The 22381-nt window shown below is 47.3% G+C and overlaps 1 protein-coding gene across 1 annotated transcript in view; it reads left to right on the top strand.

Annotated features, from left to right (window-relative positions):
* The window catches only part of ACACB (acetyl-CoA carboxylase beta), a 137811-nt gene that overhangs the window by 17396 nt on the left and 98034 nt on the right, over positions 1-22381 (top strand). The window contains 1 exon segment of the mRNA XM_052655120.1: positions 17448-18064. Coding sequence (XP_052511080.1) covers positions 17448-18064 — 617 coding nt within the window.

Raw genomic sequence — 22381 nt, 5'->3', positions numbered from 1 at the left:
GTCGGTCTTTTCTCTGTCCATTCTATGACCTGCAGTAGAGGGGGGTTGGGTGTGTAAACTTGATTAGTCAGAGCTCAAGTGGGAGTGGAGGGAGGTACAGGCCAAAAGATAGCATTGCCAGAAGAATGTATTCAGGGCTCCGAGGCATTCCCTGTTAGACCAAATTTTCAGCTTGATTAGTAAGGGTTTTTATTTGTCGCCAAGTGGGGAGATCATAAGGGTGATGCCGCCGAGGGCAGTGCTTCCTGGAGATCTTTAGTGCCACCAAGGGCCCGTATTGGAATTTCTTCCACCTGGGGTCCTTGCTGTCCCGTCTCCATTTTGAAGGCCGGGGGCCCCCTTGGGTCGAATCTTCCGAAGAGGAAGCCATGTGAGTTCGTTGGATCCATCTGGGGAAATACAAGCACACCCCTTTCCCTGTAAGATTAGTTTTCCAGATTTCCATTGTTTCGTTGACCCGTCTTGGTACCAAATGGGCAGAGGAAGAGAAGTGTACTTCAATTCCTTGAAATGCTTTTCTGCTCTTGAAAAGATATCTCCCTGTGGTAAGTTTAAAAAATTTAAAACAAATAAAGCTGTACTAACAATAGTTATAGGTTTCAGTTCAGTTCAGTCGTTCAGTTGTGTCCGACTCTGTGACCCCATGAATCGCAGCACACCAGGCCTCCCTGTCCATCACCAACTCCCAGAGTTCACCCAAACTCATGTCCATCGATTCGGTGATACCATCCAGCCATCTCATCCTCTGTCGTCTCCTTCTCCTGCCCCCAATCCCTCCCAGCATCAGGGTCTTTTCCAACGAGTCAACTCTTCGCATGAGGTGGCCAAAGTATTGGAGTTTCAGCTTTAGCATCAGTTCTTCCAATGAACACCCAAGACTGATCTCCTTTAGAATGGACTGGTTGGATCTCCTTGTGTTATGAAATCCAAGTCGTGAAATCTCTCAATGACCACCAGGGAGCCGATATCCGACGCAAAAGCAAGAGAGCTTTTATTACCACGCTCGAGCTGGGGCTCCCACCAACACCGACACAGCGACTATAGGGAGGAGCCCCGAGTTTCGAGTCACATTGCTTATATAGGGAATATTCAGGTAAAAGGGGATTCTCAGGCTGAAGGACATCTGATTGGTTACCTTCTTCTATAGGGTTGTGTGTTGATTCCTGATTGGTTTTTACTTTCAAGGTAAATCACAAGTTCCTGAACGTAAAGTCAGGAGGTTTAACCTGAGAGCCAATTGGCTCGTGGGCAGTGGGGCAAGGTTGGGTAATATCCAAAGTCTACGTCTTTTTGCCCGGAACTTTACAAAATGGAGTTCTTTTACAAGATGGAGTAGCTCAGGCTCTCCATTCCCCCCTTCTCAAGGACCCAAGACAGACCCAATCATGGGTCTGTAGTTGGCTTTAAATTGTCTTTTACCAGGGGTGGGTTTGGTAGGGCTGCATATTGGGACCTAAGCACCATGAGCTGCACCATGTTGATGTGGCCTTTGATAAAGTTTATCAACTTATTTAGTAAACACAGTCCAAAGGTGAATAGCAAGAGTAAAATGATCAGGGGCCCAGCCAGAGAAGATATGAGGGTCGTGAGCCAGGGAGAGGAACTGAACCAGGATTCAAACCAACTCTGAGACTTTTCCCTTTCTCTTTTTCTCTGATTCAGTCCCTCTCTTATTTTGGCCAGAGATTCCCTGATTACCCCTGAGTGGTCCACATGGAAGCAGCACTCTTCTCCTAGCGTGGTGCATAGACCTCCTTGTTGGAGAAAAACCAGGTCTAGCCCTCTTCTATTCTGTAGTACTACTTCTGCCAGGGAACTCAATGATTCTTGAAGGTGACTAATTGAGCTTTCTAGTCGCTCAATATCAAGATCAATGGCTGCCCTTAGGCTGGAATAGTGTTGATTTGGTAGCACTAATGAAGATATTCCGGTTGCTGCCCCGGCTGCTCCCAACCCCAAGACTGTGAGGGTTAAAGCCGTAACTGGTTCTCTTTTGACGTGGTGAGAGTCCCCCAGTCGTTGAAGGAATTCGTCATTAGAGGGATAGAACAATCAGGGGACTAGCAGTACTAACACAGAGAAGTCTTTCGAGTCCTTTAACACTTGCCCACGTATACAAGGTGCTAGGCCCGTGGAACGTGCCCACCAATTTTCTTGGGGAGGTATTAGGTATTCAGTTGTTTCTACAGAGTCTGTGGTATTGCAGAAGTGCCGGTAGGCTCGGGGAACATCTCCTATACAGAGGCCCTGTCCTGTCACTCTTTGGAGGGTTAATCTTGCGTCCCCTCTTTGCTGCCAGCGGCAGGCCCTGTGGTCTTTTGTTTGGATGTTATTTCCCGGGACAGCTATACCTTCATAATAAGGGGGTTTGATGTCATAACGTAACCAGCAACCATTGGTCAGGTCTGGACGGGTGGAGTTCAGGACCCGATAGGTACTAACTATCATGTCAAATAATGGGTCTTGATCGTCTTTAACATCGGGCTGATCATCTCTGACATCGGGCTGATCATCTCTGACATCGGGTTCTGTAAAGTTGATCTGAGGAGGGTTGTTTGTATTGGTAAGGCTGGGCTCAGGAGGCGCTCGGGTAGGTTCTTGGGGCACTAAGACAGGATTAGGCCCTATGCCTTGGCTTGGGCCTGTCTGGATGGGTTGTACTTTCAGCCTAATAGTGAATAATAATCCATTATCATACCCAGATTGATATAGCCAGAGGCCCCAAGATTGTCCCGCCTCCCAACTAGGGAACCTCTTTCTTTAGTTGAGAATTTAAGTCTAACTGGGTTACAAAGAAACCCTACACAGGGCCCCACAATGAAAGATCCCCCCCCCCCCGCCCCATGCCTTCCAGTCAGAGTCAGTCCGGCGGGTTCTGGGACGCGACTCAAAGTGATCAAGTCTCTTCTAGTAGGGGGTTCCCAGTCAATAGTCCCCGTAGACTCGCACCCCCAAATGGCACAGTAAAATTTATCTGCCCCCCCCCCACACACAGTTATTAACTGTCGCCCGGTTTCGTCTTCCCCCGGGGCACATGTAGAGGGCAGTGTCCCGCAAGGCCGCCCGTTGAATGGAGTGGCTGCATCCAGGTCCTGAGTTGGTAGGGGGTCGGGTATTACAGCGATTAATACCGGCCCCGCATTCTGGTTTTCCTGGCGTTTTTACTTCCCAGTCGCCGATGTCCCAAGATCCCGCAGCCAGAAGACAAAGGTCAAATTCTAAATCCGGCCACCAAGTGTTTTTAGGATAGATGGCCGAGGTAGAGTTAATTACTTCCCCGGTAGTTGCACTCAGAATGATCCAAGTCCAATTCATGGGTTGATGAGGATTCGTGGCAACACTAAGCCGTAGGGGCAACAGCACAAACAGTACTTTTACCGTCTCTGTAGCTTTAGTTTGAGTGGGTTGGTTTTGTCCAGTTTGGCCTTCCATTTGGGGAGGAATTCTTCTCGTAAGGTGAACAGGTCCGCAGGCCATATGTGGGTGTGGTGAACCCAAGCGGAGATGCCGTCAACCTTGAGAGCAGTAGGTGTTGTCAAGACGACTAGGAAAGGCCCCTTCCACCTGGGCTCTAGGGTCTCTTGACGATGACGGCGCACGTACACCCAATCTCCTGGCCGGTAGCGGTGGGGTTCAGGTGGAGGGCCTGATTCATGTAACGCCTTAAGTCTCTTCCATGTGCCCCTGTGGGAAGGAGACAAAAGGGAGGACCGGAGACAAAAAAGTAATCTTTGATCATCTATCTCTTTTAGTACCTCTGTTTTTAGATTAGGAATTATTGGGGGAGGTATCCCATACATAATTTCGAAGAGGGTAAGTCCCAGTTGGTAGGGGGAGTTTCGTACCCGGTATAGGGCAGAGGGGAGGAGAGCCACCCAGTCCCCGCCAGTCTCAGCAACTGGTTTTGTTAATGTTTCTTTAAGAGTTCTAGTCATCCTTTCTACCTGTCCTGAGCTCTGAGGTCTGTAAGCGCAATGCAGCCTCCATTCAGTCCCCAAGGCCCGGGCTACTCCCTGGCTTCCCTGCGATACGAAGGCTGGCCCATTGTCAGACCCCACCTGTGCAGGAAACCCGAACCGCGGCAAGATGTCTTCAGTCAGCTTTTTGGCCACCACCTGTGCTGTCTCTCTCTTGGTGGGGAAAGCCTCTACCTACCCTGAAAAGGTATCTGTGAACACCAGCAGATATTTATATCCACATTTACCCGGTTTTACCTCAGGAAAGTCCACCTCCCAGTAGGCTCCTGGCCGGCTCCCGCGTTCTCTAGGTCCTTGGCCGGTCGGATGAGGGACAGCGTTAGTGAGCTGGCAGGCCTTGCAGTTGAATACTGTATCGTCTATCGTTGACCTGACGTTTTTCATGGTAATCTTGGCATGTCTAATCAGGTCCTGCATCTTGCGGGTTCCCAGGTGAGTGACGTGATGCATCCTCAGTAACACCTGCTTTCCTAGTTCTTCGGGGAGGATCAGGGAGCTGTCCGCTGCCCGCCACCACCCGGCCAGTTGTTGGGTCATAGGCAAACTTTTTATCCAGTCCAAGTCTTTTGGTGAGGAGTTGGGTAGAGCTGGCAGTATGGGGCTCCCGGGGTCGGGCAATTGAAGGGTGGCTTCTATCGCGGTGCCCTGGGCTGCCTCTCGGGCTGCCCTGTCTGCCAAATTGTTTCCCTTTGAAGTCAGAGTGCCTGACTTTTGGTGTCCTGGGCAGTGTATTATGGCTAATTTTTTAGGCAGCCATAATGCCGCAAGGAGGGCTTTTATTTCTTCTTTATTTTTGATCGTTTTACCCTCGGCCGTGAGGAGGCCTCTCTCTCTGTAGATGGCCCCGTGTATATGGGCAGTAGCAAAGGCGTATCGGCTATCGGTAATGATGTTAAGTTTTTTGTCCTTTCCCAACTGAAGGGCTTTTGTTAGGGCGATTAGTTCAGCCCTTTGAGCTGAAGTGCCCGGAGGTAGCGCTTCCGCCCACACGATTTGGGTTTCCGTGGTTACGGCTGCCCCTGCATACCTGAGCCCATCTCTGGGACGAAACTGCTTCCATCCGTATACCAGGTAACTTCAGCATCCGCTAGAGGGCGATCTTGCAAGTCCTCTCGCGTTCCATGTACCTGGGCTAGTGTGTCGCTGCAGTCATGGATTGGGGCTTCCAGATCCGGGTTAGGAAGCAGTGTAGCCGGACTGAGAGCAGTAGGCTGCAGAAAGATGATTCTGGAGGGGTTTAGCAGTGGTCCCTGGTAGTGGGTCAGCCGAGCGTTGCTGATCCACCTACCTGGGGGTTGTTTTAGGACACCCTCAATGGCGTGGGGGGCGGTGATATGCAACTCTTGCCCCAGGGTCAGTTTATCTGCATCCTTGACTGTTAGGGCCACTGCTGCAATCATGCGGAGGCATGGGGGCCAGCCTGACGCCGCGGGGTCTAGGCGTTTAGACAAGTAAGCCACCGGCCGCTTCCAAGGTCCCAGGTGCTGCACCAGTACCGCCTTTGCCACTCCTTGTTTTTCATCTACATACAGGAGAAAGGGTTTTGTAACATCAGGCAACCCTCGGGCGGGGGCTGACAGCAGGGCCGTTTTAATAGTCTTGAAAGCGGTCTCCACCTGCTCCATCCAACTGAAAGGGGTGGTACTTTTTGTGGCTTCATATAAGGGTTTAGCCAGTTCTGCATAATTTGGGATCCAAAGACGGCAGAAGCCAGCAGACCCCAAAAATTCTCTCACCCTTCGAGGTGAATCTGGGGTAGGGATTTTGAGTACCGTCTCCTTTCGTGCCTCTGACAGCCATCTCTGCCCTTCCCTTAATACATATCCTAGGTAGGTGACCTCTGGCTGTCATATCTGAGCCTTTTTGGCCAAGGCTCGATACCCTAATTTTCCAAGGGTCTGCAATAGTTCTCGGGTGCCCATAAGGCAAGTATATTGATCTTTTGCTGCAGTTAAGAGGTCATCTACATATTGTAACAAGGTGAGCTGGGGGTGGTGTTGTCTGAACTCACCCAGATCTTCATGGAGGGCCTCGTCAAAGATGGTGGGAGAATTTTTAAAGCCCTGTGGCAGCCGGGTCCAGGTCAGCCAGCCGTTGATTCCTTCTTCCGGGTCTGACCATTCAAAAGCAAAAAGGTCCTGGCTCTTGGGTGCCAGGGGAAGGCTGAAGAAAGCGTCCTTTAAATCCAAGACCGTGTACCAGTGATGGTCCGGTGGGATGGAGCTCAGGAGATTGTAAGGGTTTGGCACAGTGGGGTGAATATCTAATACCCGGCGGTTGACCTCTCATAAATCCTGCACTGGCCCATAGTCACAAGAATTTGGTTTTTTGACAGGGAGCAGGGGGGTGTTCCAGGCTGACTGGCAGGGTCTCAAGATTTTCTGGGCTAGGAGCCTGTGGATATGAGGGATGATCCCCTGTCAGGCCTCTAGAGTCATGGGGTATTGTCTGACCTGGACTGGGTCAGCCCCTGGCTTGAGTTCTATGTACACAGGAGGGCAGTGTCTGGCGAAGCTGGTTCCCCCTGTTCCAGCCCATGCTTCGGGGAATTCATCTAACCATTTTTGAATGTCCACCGGGGGCAATGTAGGTTTCTGGTGCAGCCGATATTCATCTTCTAATTGAATAGTTAATGCTTGTATCGGCCTGCCCACCTGGTCAAGTATTTTAGTTTCTCCCGGGAGGAAATGAATCTGGGCCCCCATTTTGGTTAACAGGTCTCTTCCCAACAGCGGGAAGGGGCATTCCGGAATGACCGTGAAAGAGTGGGATGCCCGGCCCACACCCAAGTCCGCTGATCTTCGGGTCGTCCATTGGTATTGTTTCATTCCAGGGGCCCCCTGCACCCAAGAGGTCTTTCCAGCCAGTTTTCCCTGGGGCTCCAACAAAACTGAATATTGAGCCCCTGTATCGACAAGGAAGTCAATTGGGATCCCCTCCACTCTTAAGGTTACCCTGGGTTCGGGGAGGGGCACCGAACCCCATCCCCCCAATTGCTCAGCTCTTCAACGGCCAGGGTGGGGGTCTTTTGTGGCCCCTTCTTTGTCTTTTTGGGACATTCTTTAGCCCAATGTCCCTCTTCTTTACAATAGGCACATTGGTTTTTTCCCAACGTTGGTCGCGTACGGGGGTGGCTCTTACCTTCAGTGGCTAGCCGACGCAGCTGGCGTTCCCTTTTTTCCGAGTCAGGAACTGTTGCAGCTGGCAGGATGCGTGCCATATTACGGGTTTGGCGGTCTGCCACTTTGGCCTGCTTTTCTTCAGGGGTTTCGCGGGTGTTGTAGACCCTTTCTGCCACTGTTATTAGATCCTGGATGCTCTTTTCGCCCAGGCGTTCTAATTTTTGGAGCTTCTTTCTAATGTCAGGAGCTGCCTGGTTGACAAAGTGCATTATTAAAGCAGCCTGGGTGCCTTCCGCTTCTGGGTCCATGGGGGTGTATTGTCTGAAGGCTTCCATTAGCCTTTCCAGGAAGGCTGCTGGACTTTTGGTGGGGCCCTGCTGAACATTTCCTACTCTAGCTAAGTTAGTAGGTTTCCTTGCAGAGTCTGGCGGCAGACCTGAAGCCTCTCCTTACCTCGTGCCATGTTGTAGTCCCAATCAGGTCATGATAAAGGAAAAGAGAGGTTAATTTCATCTTTCTTAGTGGTGGGTTCCCCATTTATCCCTGGGACCATTTTCCAGGCCTCATTCTGTATTCTCTCTCTCTCTCTTCTGTGGTGAAAAGAATCTGGAGCAGTTGTTGGCAGTCGTCCCAGGTGGGCTGATGAGTAAAAAGCAGTCTCCAGAGGGTTAGTTAGATCTCTATGGTTATCTGAAAACAGCATTTTGGGATCTCCAGTTATATAGGTCACTAGTAGAAAAGGGCCAGTATGGATGAGGTTGCTTTCCTTCCTCATCAGGGGGACCGGCCACTCATAAGGGGAGGGCAGTTGTCGAGTCTGCCGGTCCCTCCTGGGGGTATGGCTCGCCTGTGGCGAGTATTTTGTGTGGGTCCGCCACCCTGTATTTCGCCCCTGGGTGACAGGATAACGGGGGCCGGTGGTGATTCGGGGAGTTGGTAAGAAGGAGGAAAGAGAAGTTCTTCTGTGCCTCCCTGCCAGATGGGATATAGCAGCACAGTTAGTCCAGTTTCCTTGGGTTTTTTCAGGTTCTCTCCTCCCCATGTCACTAACACCTGAGTGGTAGAAAGTTCCTGTTGAGGCAAGAAAGATGTTACCCAAGGAGGGGGTGCACTATGATATTTTCCCACACTATGATATAGGGGACTTGGTCAGGGTGTCCGATCCGCGGTCGGAAGATGCTGTCTCAGACTCGGTGCGCAGTTTCCAAGTCAAACGTGCCTTCTGAAGGCCAGCCCACATGGAATAATGGCTATTCTGTGCTGCAAAAAGTAATGTTTATTTTTCTTAATTTCTACACTGAGGTTATGAGTACGCATCTTGACCTTTTTAAAATGCTCAGTCGTCAGAGATAGAGGAGTAGGGCTAGATTGACGTTTCCCCATCGTTCCTGGATCAGTCAGATGTTGGTAAATTAACACAGACAATACAGACAGCCACACAGACGGACAGAGAGACAGAAGAAATAGACCTCTTGGAGTCCGGAGGCAAAACCGAAAGTCGGACGACGGCCTCCAGCCGTTCAGCGGGGGCGAACGTAAAGTCAGGAGGTTTAACCCGAGGGCCGATTGGCTCATGGGCAGTGGGGCAAGGCTGGGTAATATCCAAAGTCTACGTCTTTTTGCCTGGAACTTTACAAAATGGAGTTCTTTTACAAGATGGAGTAGCTCAGGCTCTCCACTTGCAGTCCAAGGGACTCTCAAGAGTCTTCTCCAACACCACAGTTCAAAAACATTAATTCTTCTGTGCTCAGCTTTCTTCCAGTCCAACTCTCACATCCATACATGACCACAGGAAAAACCATAGCCTTGACTAGACGGACCTTTGTTGGCAAGGTAATGTCTCTGCTTTTCAATATGCTATCTAGGTTGGTCATAACTTTCCTTCCAAGGAGTAAGTGTCTTTTCATTTCATGGCTGCAGTCACCATCTGCAGTGATTTTGGAGCCCAAAAAAATAAAGTCTGACACTGTTTCCACTGTTTCCCCATCTATTTCCCATGAAGTGATGGGACCAGATGCCATGATCTTCGTTTTCTGAATGTTGAGCTTTAAACCAACTTTTTCACTCTCCTCTTTCACTTTCATCAAGAGGCTTTTTAGCTCCTCTTCACTTTCTGCCATAAGGGTGGTGTCATCTGCATATCTGAGGTTATTGATATTTCTCCCGGCAATCTGGATTCCAGCTTGTGTTTCTTCCAGTCCAGCGTTTCTCATGATGTACCCTGCATAGAAGTTAAATAAGCAGGGTGACAATATACAGCCTTGACGTACTCCTTTTCCTATTTGGAACCAGTCTGTTGTTCCATGTCCAGTTCTAACTGTTGCTTCCTGACCTGCATACAGGTTTCTCAAGAGGCAGGTCAGGTGCTCTGGTATTCCCATCTCTTTCAGAATTTTCCACAGTTTCTTGTGATCCACACAGTCAAAGGCTTTGGCAGAGTCAATAAGTTTCTTAGCCACCTGGAATTTCTCTTTCGTGAGGGGCCACTGCTCTGTCCAAATAGGCTCGTCGTTCTTGCAAGTTGTTTTAATAATTGTATTGTTTGTTAAATGAGCAGTGGCCCCTAGGGAAATGTGGGCTGTATATCTGAGTTTGCCATTGCCTCAGTAAGTCCCTTCCTATTAGATTGAGGGCTGCATCTATCACGTAAGGTTTTAATGTTGCAGGTTGGTCTTCTGGTCCCTCACGTGGGTAAATTTGAGTACTGTGATAGACCTCTTGTACTTTGGTTTGAGAAATCCCTGCAATTTGGCAAGAAACTTTTTATACAGGCTAGGATTTGGGCCATAAATGTTTGGAAACAATAGTAATATCAGATCCAGTGTCGAGGAGACCAGAAAATCTTTTACCATTAATTTTGATATTTATAGTTGGTCGGGCAAATTTAGATACTAATGATGTCCAAAAGGACTGCTTTTGATCTGTACTGCCGAATCCGCCCGTCCGTACATCAGTAGAGGAGTTAATAGAAATGTAAGGTAAAAGGAGTAATTGAGCAGTTTTATCCCCCCTTTCGAATTGCCATAAAATCTGAGCTGAAATCATCATTTGAATTTCTCCTTTATAATCTGAATCAATTGCTCCAGGGTGAAGAGTAATTCCTTTAGAAGTCAAACTAGATTGGCCAAGTAAAAGACTGAAGGTTTGTGGGGGCAGGTGTCCAAAAAGTTGGGTAGGTATTCTAGAGGGGACTGCCTGGGGGTAAAGGAGAAAGGCATTTAGGGCTGGTATATCGAAGGCAGCACTGCCGGATGTTGCGGGTTTGAGGGAAAAGATGGAATTTGCCCCTGGTTTTTGTTGAAGGGGACCTGGGGGGTCCCCTGCTTGAAGTTTCCCGGAATAGGTTTCCTTCAGTGTCAAATTTAGATTTACAGTCATTGGACCAATGCATTCCTCTATGGCAGCAAGGGCAGATTTTTGGAGGTTTTTTATTAGCTTTCTTAGGGCAGTCCCTTTTTAAAGGGTTCTTATCTCCACATGTAAAGCATCCTTCATTTCCCTTTCTTAAGGCAGCAACCATTGTTTCAGCTAGCATTTGCATCTTTTGAGTTTCTGATTCTAGATTGCGAAAAGCCTTCAAATAATCAATAATAGTCCCTGTCTCATGAATTGGAGCTATTGCTTTTTTGACATTCCTGATTTGCATTTTCATAAGCAAATAATTTCTGTAGTTGCCTTTTGGCTTCTTCTCCAATTACAGTACGAGAAATAGCAGTTTGAAATCCAGCTAAAGACTCAGCATACGTTTCATTGGGTCCCTGTAATATTTTAGTATAGCTACCTGTAGGCTCCCCTTGAGGAGTAATTCGATCCCAAGCTTCAAGGGCCACTGTTTTTAATTGTTCATGTAACAAGGGAGGGCACTGTATTTGAGCTTTTATAGCGTCAAATTGTCCTGTACCAGTTAGCATTTCCAAAGTAATTTGATTTTGGGGAGCGCCAACTCGAGCATTTCTGTTAGCATGATCTCTGGCTATATCATGAAACCACATCATCCATTGAAGGTATTCTCCTGGTTTAAGGAGAGCTTTTATTAAAGCTCGCCAATCATGGGGAATAAAATTTCCAATAGAGGATGTATAGAATTTATAAGTACTTTAGTAAAAGGTGAATGTGGGCCGTACATAGTTATAGCTTTTTTAATTTGTTGCATGTGATAGAAGTTAATACCCTCATATTGAGGTATTATGTGCCCTTGAGTGTCAAGATTTCTCAAAACTGGAAAGGCAGAGAAACCATCGGCTTCAGAGACCTGTGATTGCAAAGTCAGCAATTCAGAAAGCCTCTGTTGTGAAGGAGAGTGAGTAGGTAGATTATTGTTATTCAGAAAAGTGTTGTTGGTTTTAATGTCAAAAGGTGTCTTAGGGGAGTCGTTGCCAAAATCATTCAGTTCAGTTCAGTTTAGTCGCTCAGTCGTGTCCGACTCTTTGCGACCCCATGAATTGCAGCACGCAGCATCACCATCTCCCGGAGTTCACTCAGACTCACGTCCATCAAGTCCATGATGCCATCCAGTCATCTTATCCTCAGTCGTCCCCTTCTCCTCCTGCCCCCAATCCCTCCCAGCATCAGAGTCTTTTCCAATGAGTCAACTCTTCGCATGAGGTGGCCAAAGTACTGGAGTTTCAGCTTTAGCATCAGTCCTTCCAAAGAAATCCCAGGGTTGATCTCCTTCAGAATGGACTGGTTGGATCTCCTTGCAGTCCAAGGGACTCTCAAGAGTCTTCTCCAACACCACAGTTCAAAAGCATCAATTCTTCGGTGCTCAGCCTTCCTCACAGTCCAACTCTCACATCCATACATGGTGACCACAAGAAAACCATATAGATTCTAGCAAGGGAGAACTTTGGGATTTGTGCCTGCTGGCAGGGGAGGACTGCTTGGAGCAACCAGGGCAGGGCTTGTTGGAAAATTCTGAAATATTTTATGTTGTTCTAATTGGGCCTTTCGTAAGCTTTCATCATCTAATTCATATTCATGTAATAAGTGTTCTGCCTGTTGGCAAATATTAGGAGCGCTAGAATTACCTTGAAATGGCAAAATCATGGCTTCAATGAGAGCCCATAGAGGCCAAAAATCTATCGGGATATTTTTTCCCTGTCTGGTGGCACGTTCAACATTTTCTTTGGCCCAGTGCCAAATTTCTAAATCAAAACTACCCTCATCAGGGAACCAAGGGTTACAGTCAACCACTGTCTGAAAGCAAGCCTCTATTCACTGAGGTGAAACTGAAAATCCCTGAACTTAAAATAAGTGCTGAAATAAAGTAGAAAAGTGATGGGGCTTTCCAGCCGTTTGACCCATGCCTTAGTACTTACCGGCCTCAATAGGCCCTTGAGGTCACTCCGTCCGAATCTGCCACATGTACCAGGTACCTGTTCTGGGCGCCACTTGTTGAGGTCCTTTAATGGACTGGAACCTGGTGGTCCGGAGTCAACGATAAGAAAGTAAAGGAGAGAGAAAGAGGCTGATATTCCTTGGTTTATGCAGAAAACCAATAAAGCTCCTGACATGGGGCTTGTGCTGTTCACAAAGGCACCTGGCGCCCTCTTGATGGGGTGAAGGCTCAGAGCACCTTCTAGAGAGGGTCTCAGAAGCCTGGGCAGGAAAGTGAACACAGCGGGCTTCTGTGCTCCAGAGAAATAGCCCGAGAGAGAGAGAGAGAGAGAGAGAGAGAGAGAGAGAGAGAGAGAGAGAGAGAGAGAAGACACAGGGACCCAAGCTCTGATGGAGCAAAGGTGTTTTATTCAACATTGTGTGGGTATTTATACTGCCTTACAAGGTAGCTATTTTCAGCAGAGATAAAATCAAAACTTACAAGTTATCAGGGAAACATGAGGTCATCAGTTTAACCACAGGGTTCATAAAAAGGAAGAGGGTTGTAAATAGTTACTTATCACCTTATGGAAAAACTAACGAAGGAAATGCATGCATTCCTAAGCCCCAGGGAGTAGCTTGCTACTCCACTTATTAATAAGGGACAGAGGGTTCATGACAGATCCAGAACAGCATGCAGGCAGCCTCCTGTTAAATGCTTCCTGACACTAATGCCAGAGGTCGGGGTTCGATCCTTGGTCAGGGAACTAGATCCCACATGCTGCTACTAAGAGTCCACATGCAGCATCTGAAGATCCCACATGCCTCAACTGAAAGGCCCCTCGGGCCGCAGCTAGGACCCAGTGCAGCCAAAGGAAAAAGCAAAACAACAAACAAAAGAATGTAGGGAAAGACTCCGAGGTGTTTTGTGCAGGTAGCCCCTGCAAGGTATGTTTGAGATGTTAGGTCCACTGGCCCCTATCAGAATTAACAGCCAATCTTAAAGTGAGAAAGGAGGCCAAAGTGGGGAGAATTGCTGATCCCTTCCATTCATTGGAGTGCCCAGTTTAGAGCTTGGCTGCTTTACCCACCAACCCTCAATTGCTTACCATGCATGTTTCTCGCCATCTCGCCTGTCTGCCCACCCACTTGACCCCTCTCCACTCACCACCTCTCCGTCCTTCTACCTGCAGCCCCCGTCAGCCATCCATTCACCCAGCCAGCGAGTTATCAGGGTGCTCGTGTCATATAAAACCAGAGAGTGACTGGTTTTCCAGTGGGAATAATGTGAAGACTGCATCCTCAGGGTTCCGAAACCTCGAACCATTGCAGCATGTTTTTGCTCTTTTATTTTCTCAGCAATAACTCAAGTGTTTTTCTATTTAGAGTAGTGGGCAGCTCAGCATTTCCATTTAATGCGCTTACCGTTTCTTATTTCTCACAATCTCCAACGTGTACATTTATTTTTCAAAAGTATTTATATATTCTGCTGAGCCGGGTCTTTGTAGTTGCGGCAAGTGCACTTTTAGCTGTGACAGTTGTTCCCTGACCAGGGATCGAACCCCGGTCCCCTGCGTGGGGAGCACGGAGTCTTAACCACTGGACCCCCAGGGAAGTCCCACCAGTGTGTACATTTTAAGTGTACCTAAAATCAGCCACATTTGTACAAGGTCTTCCGCTTGGCACTCTTCTTCAGAACTGCTATGGAGACACCAGCTGGTGTTCCTGAATGCAGCTTCAGAAATGACGTCTGAAAATCAAAATTGCAGCCCGCTTCAAGCCATCTCTCCCAGACCCATATGGTGAAGAGACTCTTGCCTTTCCCTTCTCTAGGGGATCTTCCCAAAAGTGAAGTGAAGTGAAGTGAAAGTCGCTCAGGCATGTCTGACTCTTTGTGGCTCCATAGACTATACAGTCCATGGAATTCTCCAGGCCAGAATACTGGAGTGAGTAGCCTTTCCCTTCTCCAGGGGATCTTCCCAACCCAGGGATCAAACCCAGGTCTCCCACATTGCAGGCAGATTCTTTACCATCTGAGCCACCAGGGAAGCCTGATATTTGTCAAATATCAACTGGTCATAGATGCATGGGTTTGCTTTTGGACCCTCAATTCTGTTCCATCTGTCTATATGTCTCTGTTCTCATGCCACACTACAGTTTTGTAGTAAGTTTCAAAATTGGCAAGTGTGAGTCCTCCAAATTTGTTTTGCTTTCTTAAGATTGTTTTGGCTCTTTGGGGCCCCTTGCTGTTCCAGATGAATCTGCAGATAGCTTTGGGTAGTGTCATCATCTTAACAAAAGTAAGTCTTCCAACCCATGAGCATGGCATGTCTTCCCATTTATTTAGGTCTTCTTTAATTTATTTCAGCAAGGTTTCTTAGTTTTCAGTCTATAGGTCTTTCACCATTGTGATTAAATTTATTCCTTAGAGGCATTGGGATTTTAGTGTCTCAACCAGGGATTGAACCTGTGTCCCCTACATTGGAAGGCACATTCTTAAGTACTGGACCACCAAGGAAGTCCCCTACCCCCCCTTTTTTTTTTTTTAAGGAAAGCTTTATTGAGGTATAATTCATATACCATATGATTCACTCACTTAAAGTACACGATTCTGCAGTTTTTAGTCTATTCAGAGAGTTGTGAAACCATCACCACAATCAGTTTTGGAACATTTTCATCACTCCAATCAGAAACCCTGTACCATTAATTTTCATCCCCACCCCATTAGCCCCAGGCAAGTGCTAATCTTTCCATATCTATCAGTTCAGTTCAGTTCAGTCACTCAGTTGTGTCCGACTCTTTGCGACCCCATGAGTTGCAGCACGCCAGGCCTCCCTGTCCATCACCAACTCCCAGGGTTCACTCAGACTCACGTCCATCGAGTCCGTGATGCCATCCAGCCATCTCATCCTCTGTCGTCCCCTTCTCCTGCCCCCAACCCCTCCCAGCATCAGAGTCTTTTCCGATGAGTCAACTCTTCTCATGAGGTGGCCAAAGTACTGGAGTTTCAGCTTTAGCATCAGTCCTTCCAAAGAAATCCCAGGGTTGATCTCCTTCAGAATGGACTGGTTGGATCTCCTTGCAGTCCAAGGGACTCTCAAGAGTCTTCTCCAACACCACAGTTCAAAAGCATCAATTCTTCGGCACTCAGCCTTCTTCACAGTCCAACTCTCACATCCATACATGACCACAGGAAAAACCATAGCCTTGACTAGGTGGACCTTAGTCGGCAAAGTAATGTCTCTGCTTTTGAATATACTATCTAGGTTGGTCATAACTTTCCTTCCAAGGAGTAAGTGTCTTTTCATTTCATGGCTGCAGTCACCATCTGCAGTGATTTTGGAGCCCCCCAAAATAAAGTCTGACACTGTTTCCACTGTTTCCCCATCTTTTTCCCATGAAGTGATGGGACCGGATGTGATGATCTTCGTTTTCTGAATGTTGAGCTTTAAGCCAACTTTTTCTCTCTCCTCTTTCACTTTCATCAAGAGGCTTTTTAGTTCCTCTTCCCTTTCTGCCATAAGGGTGGTGTCATCTGCATATCTGAGGTTATTGATATTTCTCCCGGCAATCTTGATTCCAGCTTGTGTTTCTTCCAGTCCAGCGTTTCTCATGATGTACTCTGCATATAAGTTAAATAAGCAGGGTGACAATATATAACCTTGACGTACTCCTTTTCCTATTTGGAACCAGTCTGTTGTTCCATTTCCAGGTCTAACTGTTGCTTCCTGACCTGCATACAGATTTCTCAAGAGGCAGGTCAGGTGGTCTGGTATTCCCATCTCTTTCAGAATTTTCCACAGTTTCTTGTGATCTGATCCACACAGTCAAAGGCTTTGGCATAGTCAATAAAGCAGAAATAGATGTTTTTCTGGAACTCTCTTGCTTTTTCCATGATCCAGCGGATGTTGGCAATTTGATCTCTGGTTCCTCTGCCTTTTCTAAAATCAGCTTGAACATCAGGAAGTTCACGGTTCACATATTGTTGAAGCCTGGCTTGGAGAATGTTGAGCATTACTTTACTAGCGTGTGAGATGAGTGCAATTGTGTGGTAGTTTGAGCATTCTTTGGCATTGCCTTTCTTTGAGATTGGAATGAAAGCTGACCTTTTCCAGTCCTGTGGCCACTGCTGAGTTTTCCAAATTTGCTGGCATATTGAGTGCAGCACTTTCACAGCATCATCTTTCAGGATTTGAAATAGCTCCACTGGAATTCCATCTCCTCCACTAGCTTTGTTAGTAGTGATATCTATCAATTCTGCCTAATCCAGGTGTATTATCTAGGCAATATGGAATCATACAATATGTGGTCTGTCGGAACTGGTTTTCTTCACTTAGCATAAAGTTTATTCCTTTTAGTGGCTGAACAATATTCCATTGTATGGACAGACCACATCTTGTCTGTGCTTTTATCAGTGGGCACTTGGGATGTTTCAGCTTTGGGGATATTATGAATAATGATGCTACGAGTGAAAAGTGAAAGTGTTACTCGCTCAGCTGTGTCCGACTCTTTGTGACCCCGTGGATTTTAGCCCACCAGGCTTCTCTGTCCGTGGGATTCTCCAGGCAAGAGTACTGGAGTGGGTGGCCATTCCCTTTTCCAGGGGATCTTCCTGACTCAGGGATCAAGCCCAGGTCTCTTGCATTGCAGGCAGATTCTTTACCACCTGAGCCACTAGAGAAGCCCAGCGATGCTGTAACAGTGTTTTAATGCACCTGATCTCATTGAGTTCTCTCTCACATGCATTTTCATGGTTTATGCATGTCTCAGTGTCTCTAAATTAGAAGTTAAGAAACAGGCTGCAGACCCCAGAGCTCATGATGGGCAGAGCTGGGGGAGGAGAGCTCCTTCTCTGCTCCCTGTCTAGCGCTTCTCCCTTCTAGCTCTCTCTGCCAAATACAGCACCCCAACTGGCTTTTGCCACCTGCTCCTTTAAGAAGCCAGTTAACACGATTACATAGATCCTAAAATGGCTCCCTTGTTCTCCTTACAGATTTTCTGAGTGATCCTGCTTCTTTTTCTATCTTGTCAGATTTTCTCCTGCCTGACCTTTTCCCGATTAAAAAGCTGGGGGAAAATGTCAGACTCCAAGCAAGTCACCAAGAGTAAACGGAAAGTGAGCTTCACCCCGAGTCAGGAGCCGGTTCCAGCCTCAGATGGCTCCCAGGAGCCACCGCAGGAAGGCTGCAACAGCAGCCCTCTGCCAGAGACCCCTCGCCAGGCTGAGCTGGCCTCCCACAAAGGACCCCAAGACACCTGCCAGCAGAGGACCTCCCGATCACCTCCGCCGCAGAATCCCCAAGGAAACCCCCTCTCGTCTGATGATGCCTCCCGAGCACGACGAGCCAATGGGTCAGGGACTGAAGGCCCGGAGATGCCAAATACCAGTGACCTGTCCGCACCAGCCAGGCCCCAGGGCCAGCGAGCCAGAACCCTCTCCAGAGAAGACAGGAAGCAGGCACATATCAAGAGACAGCTGATGACCAACTTCATCCTGGGCTCTTTCGATGACAACTCCTCCGATGAGGACGCCGGTGCTGCCCTGTTCCGACAGTCTTCCCGGAAGGGCAGCCGGGCCAGCCTGGGGACGCTGTCCCTGGAGACTGCTCAGGCCGCAGGCGAGACTGAGACCTGCGCCCCCGTTATAAGGTAACGCACACTCTGTCCCAGTTACCAGGAGGTGCAGCGTTGGGGTGGGGTCTGCACCCTTCCCTGCGCAGCCAAGCAACCAGCTATGCCAGTGCTTTGAGGGTGGCTATGTGGCAGGCAGGAGACACGAGGCTCGCCCCCACCTTCCTTCCCTCCTCTCAAAATCATTTGCTGAGGATCTCCTGTGAGTACAGGGCTCCAGGCCAGGACACTGGCTTTCCAGAAGACTGTGGTCTAGTTGGGGCAGATGACCTTGTATGTAACAACTAGTTATAATCTAAGCAGAAAGAAGCTCAGGTTGGCAAGCGCCAAAGCAATGATGGAAACCCCAAGGGAAGGACTGTGTCCCTGCCTCCTGATGAATATTCATTTATTTGTTGATTCATCCAACAGATGATTAACAACTGTAAAACAAGTCTTCCTCCAGTGATGACAGCAGAAACGCAGGGGAATTCCCTGGCAGTGCAGTGGTTAGGCCTTGGTGCTCTCACTGCCCTGGGTATGGGTTCAATTCCTGGTCGGGGAACTAAGATCCCACCTCCAAAAAAAGAAAAAGCAGAAATTCAAATACTGTAACCACGTCCATCAAGTTGGTTGTTGAAAACAAATACCTATAGGTCCATCCCAGGTGGGACTGTCCCAGGGATGCAGTCAGTGGCTTCGTTTTTTTTTTGTTTTTTGTTTTTCTGGTTATTTTTGTTTGTTGTTTGCTTTTTATAGTGAAGTAGCGAAACTACTATTGATTTATTTGGCTGCGTCAGGTCTTCATTGTGGCATGCAGAATCTTTTGTTGCTGCACAGACACTCTAGCTGTAGCTCATGAACTTAGTTGTTCAGGGGCATGTGGATCTTAGTTACCTGACCAGGGATCGAACTCACATCCCCTACATTGCAAGGTGGTTTCCCAACCACTGGACCACCAGGGAAGTCCCACTGGCTTTGTTTTTGTTGTTACTGTTATTGGACTTTGCCACCTCCCCTCCCAAATTACGAGTGGAATACAATAGCTGCAGGTAGAAAACAAGGGAAATGCGGTGAGCAGACAGTAGGAAAGAGCCTCTGTCAGCCGTGACTCCAACAGCCTGAAAGAACCTCTGCTGAGTTCTAGGGTTGTGGCCACGCGTTCTGGGAAACAAACTCACTCAGAAGGGCAATGCAGATAGTAGAGTGCAGTTGATTACACCAGCGGGCCCAGGGCAGGGTCTCCTCTTAGCCAAGGACCCCAACCAGTTTTTGTGAAAACCTTATATACCCTAAGTGTACATGCGCAAACCCACCTCCCCAAATTCCCTGACAATCAAAGTTAACCTGCGATTCATATGCCTTAAACCTAGGTAGTTAACAGTGGACAATTATCAACACGCCTGTGGTCACACCCCCAATAAGCATAATAGAATGTACGATTCTATTTGGTTAACAGATAATTAGGGTATTCTTTTAGCAAGGTAGAGCCCTGTAGCTCTTCCTTCCAGGGGCCTGGTTTTCCAGTTGGTATGTCGTTTGCATAGATACTGGGCATATAGATCAAAGTCCAGAGTCCGGCCCACATGGAGTCCTGCTTTCAAGAGAGAGCCTGTTCTGTTTCCTCCTTCAGTACCCTCTCTTGATGCTCTTAACTAATAGTATGAGTATCATTCATAGGGATATATTGCACCCTGGCTCTCCAACCGCCAATTTGGGAGAACACCACCAACCTTTGGCTTACAAAGTTCATAGTTCAGTTCAGTTCAGTCGCTCAGTCATGTCTGACTCTTTGCGACCCCATGAATCGCAGCACGCCAGGCCTCCCTGTCCATCACCAGCTCCCGGAGTTCACTCAGACTCATGTCCATTGAGTCCGTGATGCCATCCAGCCATCTCATCCTCTGTCGTCCCCTTCTCCTCCTGCCCCCAATCCCTCCCAGCATCAGAGTCTTTTCCAATGAGTCAACTCTTCACATGAGGTGGCCAAAGTACTGGAGTTTCAGCTTTAGCATCATTCCTTCCAAAGAAATCCCAGGGTTGATCTCCTTCAGAATGGACTGGTTGCATCTCCTTGCAGTCGAAGGGACTCTCAAGAGTCTTCTCCAACACCACAGTTCAAAAGCATCAATTCTTCGGCACTCAGCCTTCTTCACAGTCCAACTCTCACATCCATACATGACCACAGGAAAAACCATAGCCTTGACTAGGCGGACCTTAGTCAGCAAAGTAATGTCTCTGCTTTTGAATATACTATCTAGGTTGGTCATAATTTTTCTTCCAAGGAGTAAGCGTCTTTTAATTTCATGGCTGCAGTCACCATCTGCAGTGATTTTGGAGCCCCCCCCCGAGAAATAAAGTCTGACACTGTTTCTAGTGTTTCCCCATCTTTTTCCCATGAAGTGATAGGACTGGATGCGATGATCTTCGTTTTCTGAATGTTGAGCTTTAAGCCAACTTTTTCACTCTCCTCTTTCACTTTCATCAACAGGCTTTTTAGTTCCTCTTCACTTTCTGCCATAAGGGTGGTGTCATCTGCATATCTGAGGTTATAGATATTTCTCCCGGCAATCTTGATTCCAGCTTGTGTTTCTTCCAGTCCAGCGTTTCTCATGATGTACTCTGCATATAAGTTAAATAAGCAGGGTGACAATATACAACCTTGACGTACTCCTTTTCCTATTTGGAACCAGTCTGTTGTTCCATTTCCAGTTCTAACTGTTGCTTCCTGACCTGCATACAGATTTCTCAAGAGGCAGATTAGGTGGTCTGGTATTCCCATCTCTTTCAGAATTTTCCACAGTTTATTGTGATCCTCATAGTCAAAGGCTTTGGCATAGTCAATAAAGCAGAAATAGATGTTTTTCTGGAACTCTCTTGCTTTTTCCATGATCCAGTGGATGTTGGCAATTTGATCTCTGGTTCCTCTGCCTTTTCTAAACCCAGCTTGAACATCAGGGAGTTCATGGTTAACGTATTGCTGAAGCCTGGCTTGGAGAATTTTGAGCATTACTTTACTAGCGTGTGAGATGAGTGCAATTGTGCGGTAGTTTGAGCATTCTTTGGCATTGACTTTCTTTGGAATTGGAATGAAAACTGACCTTTTCCAGTCCTGTGGCCACTGCTGAGTTTTCCAAATTTGCTGGCATATTGAGTGCAGCACTTTCACAGCATCATCTTTCAGGATTTGAAACAGCTCCACTGGAATTCTATCACCTCCACTAGCTTTGTTCGCAGTGATGCTTTCTAAGGCCCACTTGACTTCACATTCCAAGATGTCTGGCTCTAGATTAGTGATCACATCGTCATGATTATCCGGGTCGTGAAGATCTTTTTTGTACAGTTCTTCTGTGTATTCTTGTCACCTCTTCTTAATATCTTCTGCTTCTGTTAGGTCCATACCATTTGTGTCCTTTATCGAGCCCATATTTGCATGAAATGTTCCCTTGGTATCTCTAATTTTCTTGAAGAGATCTCTAGTCTTTCCCATTCTGTTGTTTTCCTCTATTTCTTTGCATTGATCTCTGAAGAAGGCTTTCTTATCTCTTCTTGCTATTCTTTGGAACTCTGCATTCAGACTCTTATATCTTTCCTTTTCTCCTTTGCTTTTTGCCTCTCTTCTTTTCACAGCTATTTGTAAGGCCTCCCCAGACGGCCATTTTGCTTTTTTGCATTTCTTTTCCATGGGGATTGTCTTGATGCCTGTCTGCTGTACAATGTCACGAACCTCATTCCATAGTTCATCAGGCACTCTATCTATCAGATCTAGGCCCTTAAATCTATTTCTCACTTCCACTGTATAGTCATAGGGATTTGATTTAGGTCATACCTGAATGGTCTAGTGGTTTTCCCTACTTTCTTCAATTTGAGTCTGAATTTGGTAATAAGGGGTTCATGATCTGAGCCACAGTCAGCTCCTGGTCTTGTTTTTGTTGACTGTATAGAGCTTCTCCATCTCTGGCTGCATAGAATATAATCAATATGATTTCGGTGTTGCCCATCTGATGATGTCCATGTGTAGAGTCTTCTCTTGTGTTGTTGGAAGCGGGTGTTTGCTATGACCAGTGCATTTTCTTGGCAAAACTCTATTAGTCTTTGCCCTGCTTCATTCCGCATTCCAAGGCCAAATTTGCCTGTTACTCCAGGTGTTTCTTGACTTCCTACTTTTGCATTCCTGTCCCCTATAATGAAAAGGATATTTTTTTGGGTGTTAGTTCTAAAAGGTCTTGTAGGTCTTCATAAAACCGTTTAACTTCAGCTTCTTCAGCGTTACTGGTTGGGGCATAGACTTGGATAACTGTGATATTGAATGGTTTGCCTTGGAGACGAACAGAGATAATTCTGTCGTTTTTGAGA

The sequence above is a fragment of the Budorcas taxicolor genome, chromosome 17 (genome assembly GCF_023091745.1).
Source record: "Budorcas taxicolor isolate Tak-1 chromosome 17, Takin1.1, whole genome shotgun sequence".
Classification (NCBI taxonomy): domain Eukaryota; kingdom Metazoa; phylum Chordata; class Mammalia; order Artiodactyla; family Bovidae; genus Budorcas; species Budorcas taxicolor.
This window is presented reverse-complemented; position numbering and strand designations above follow the sequence as displayed.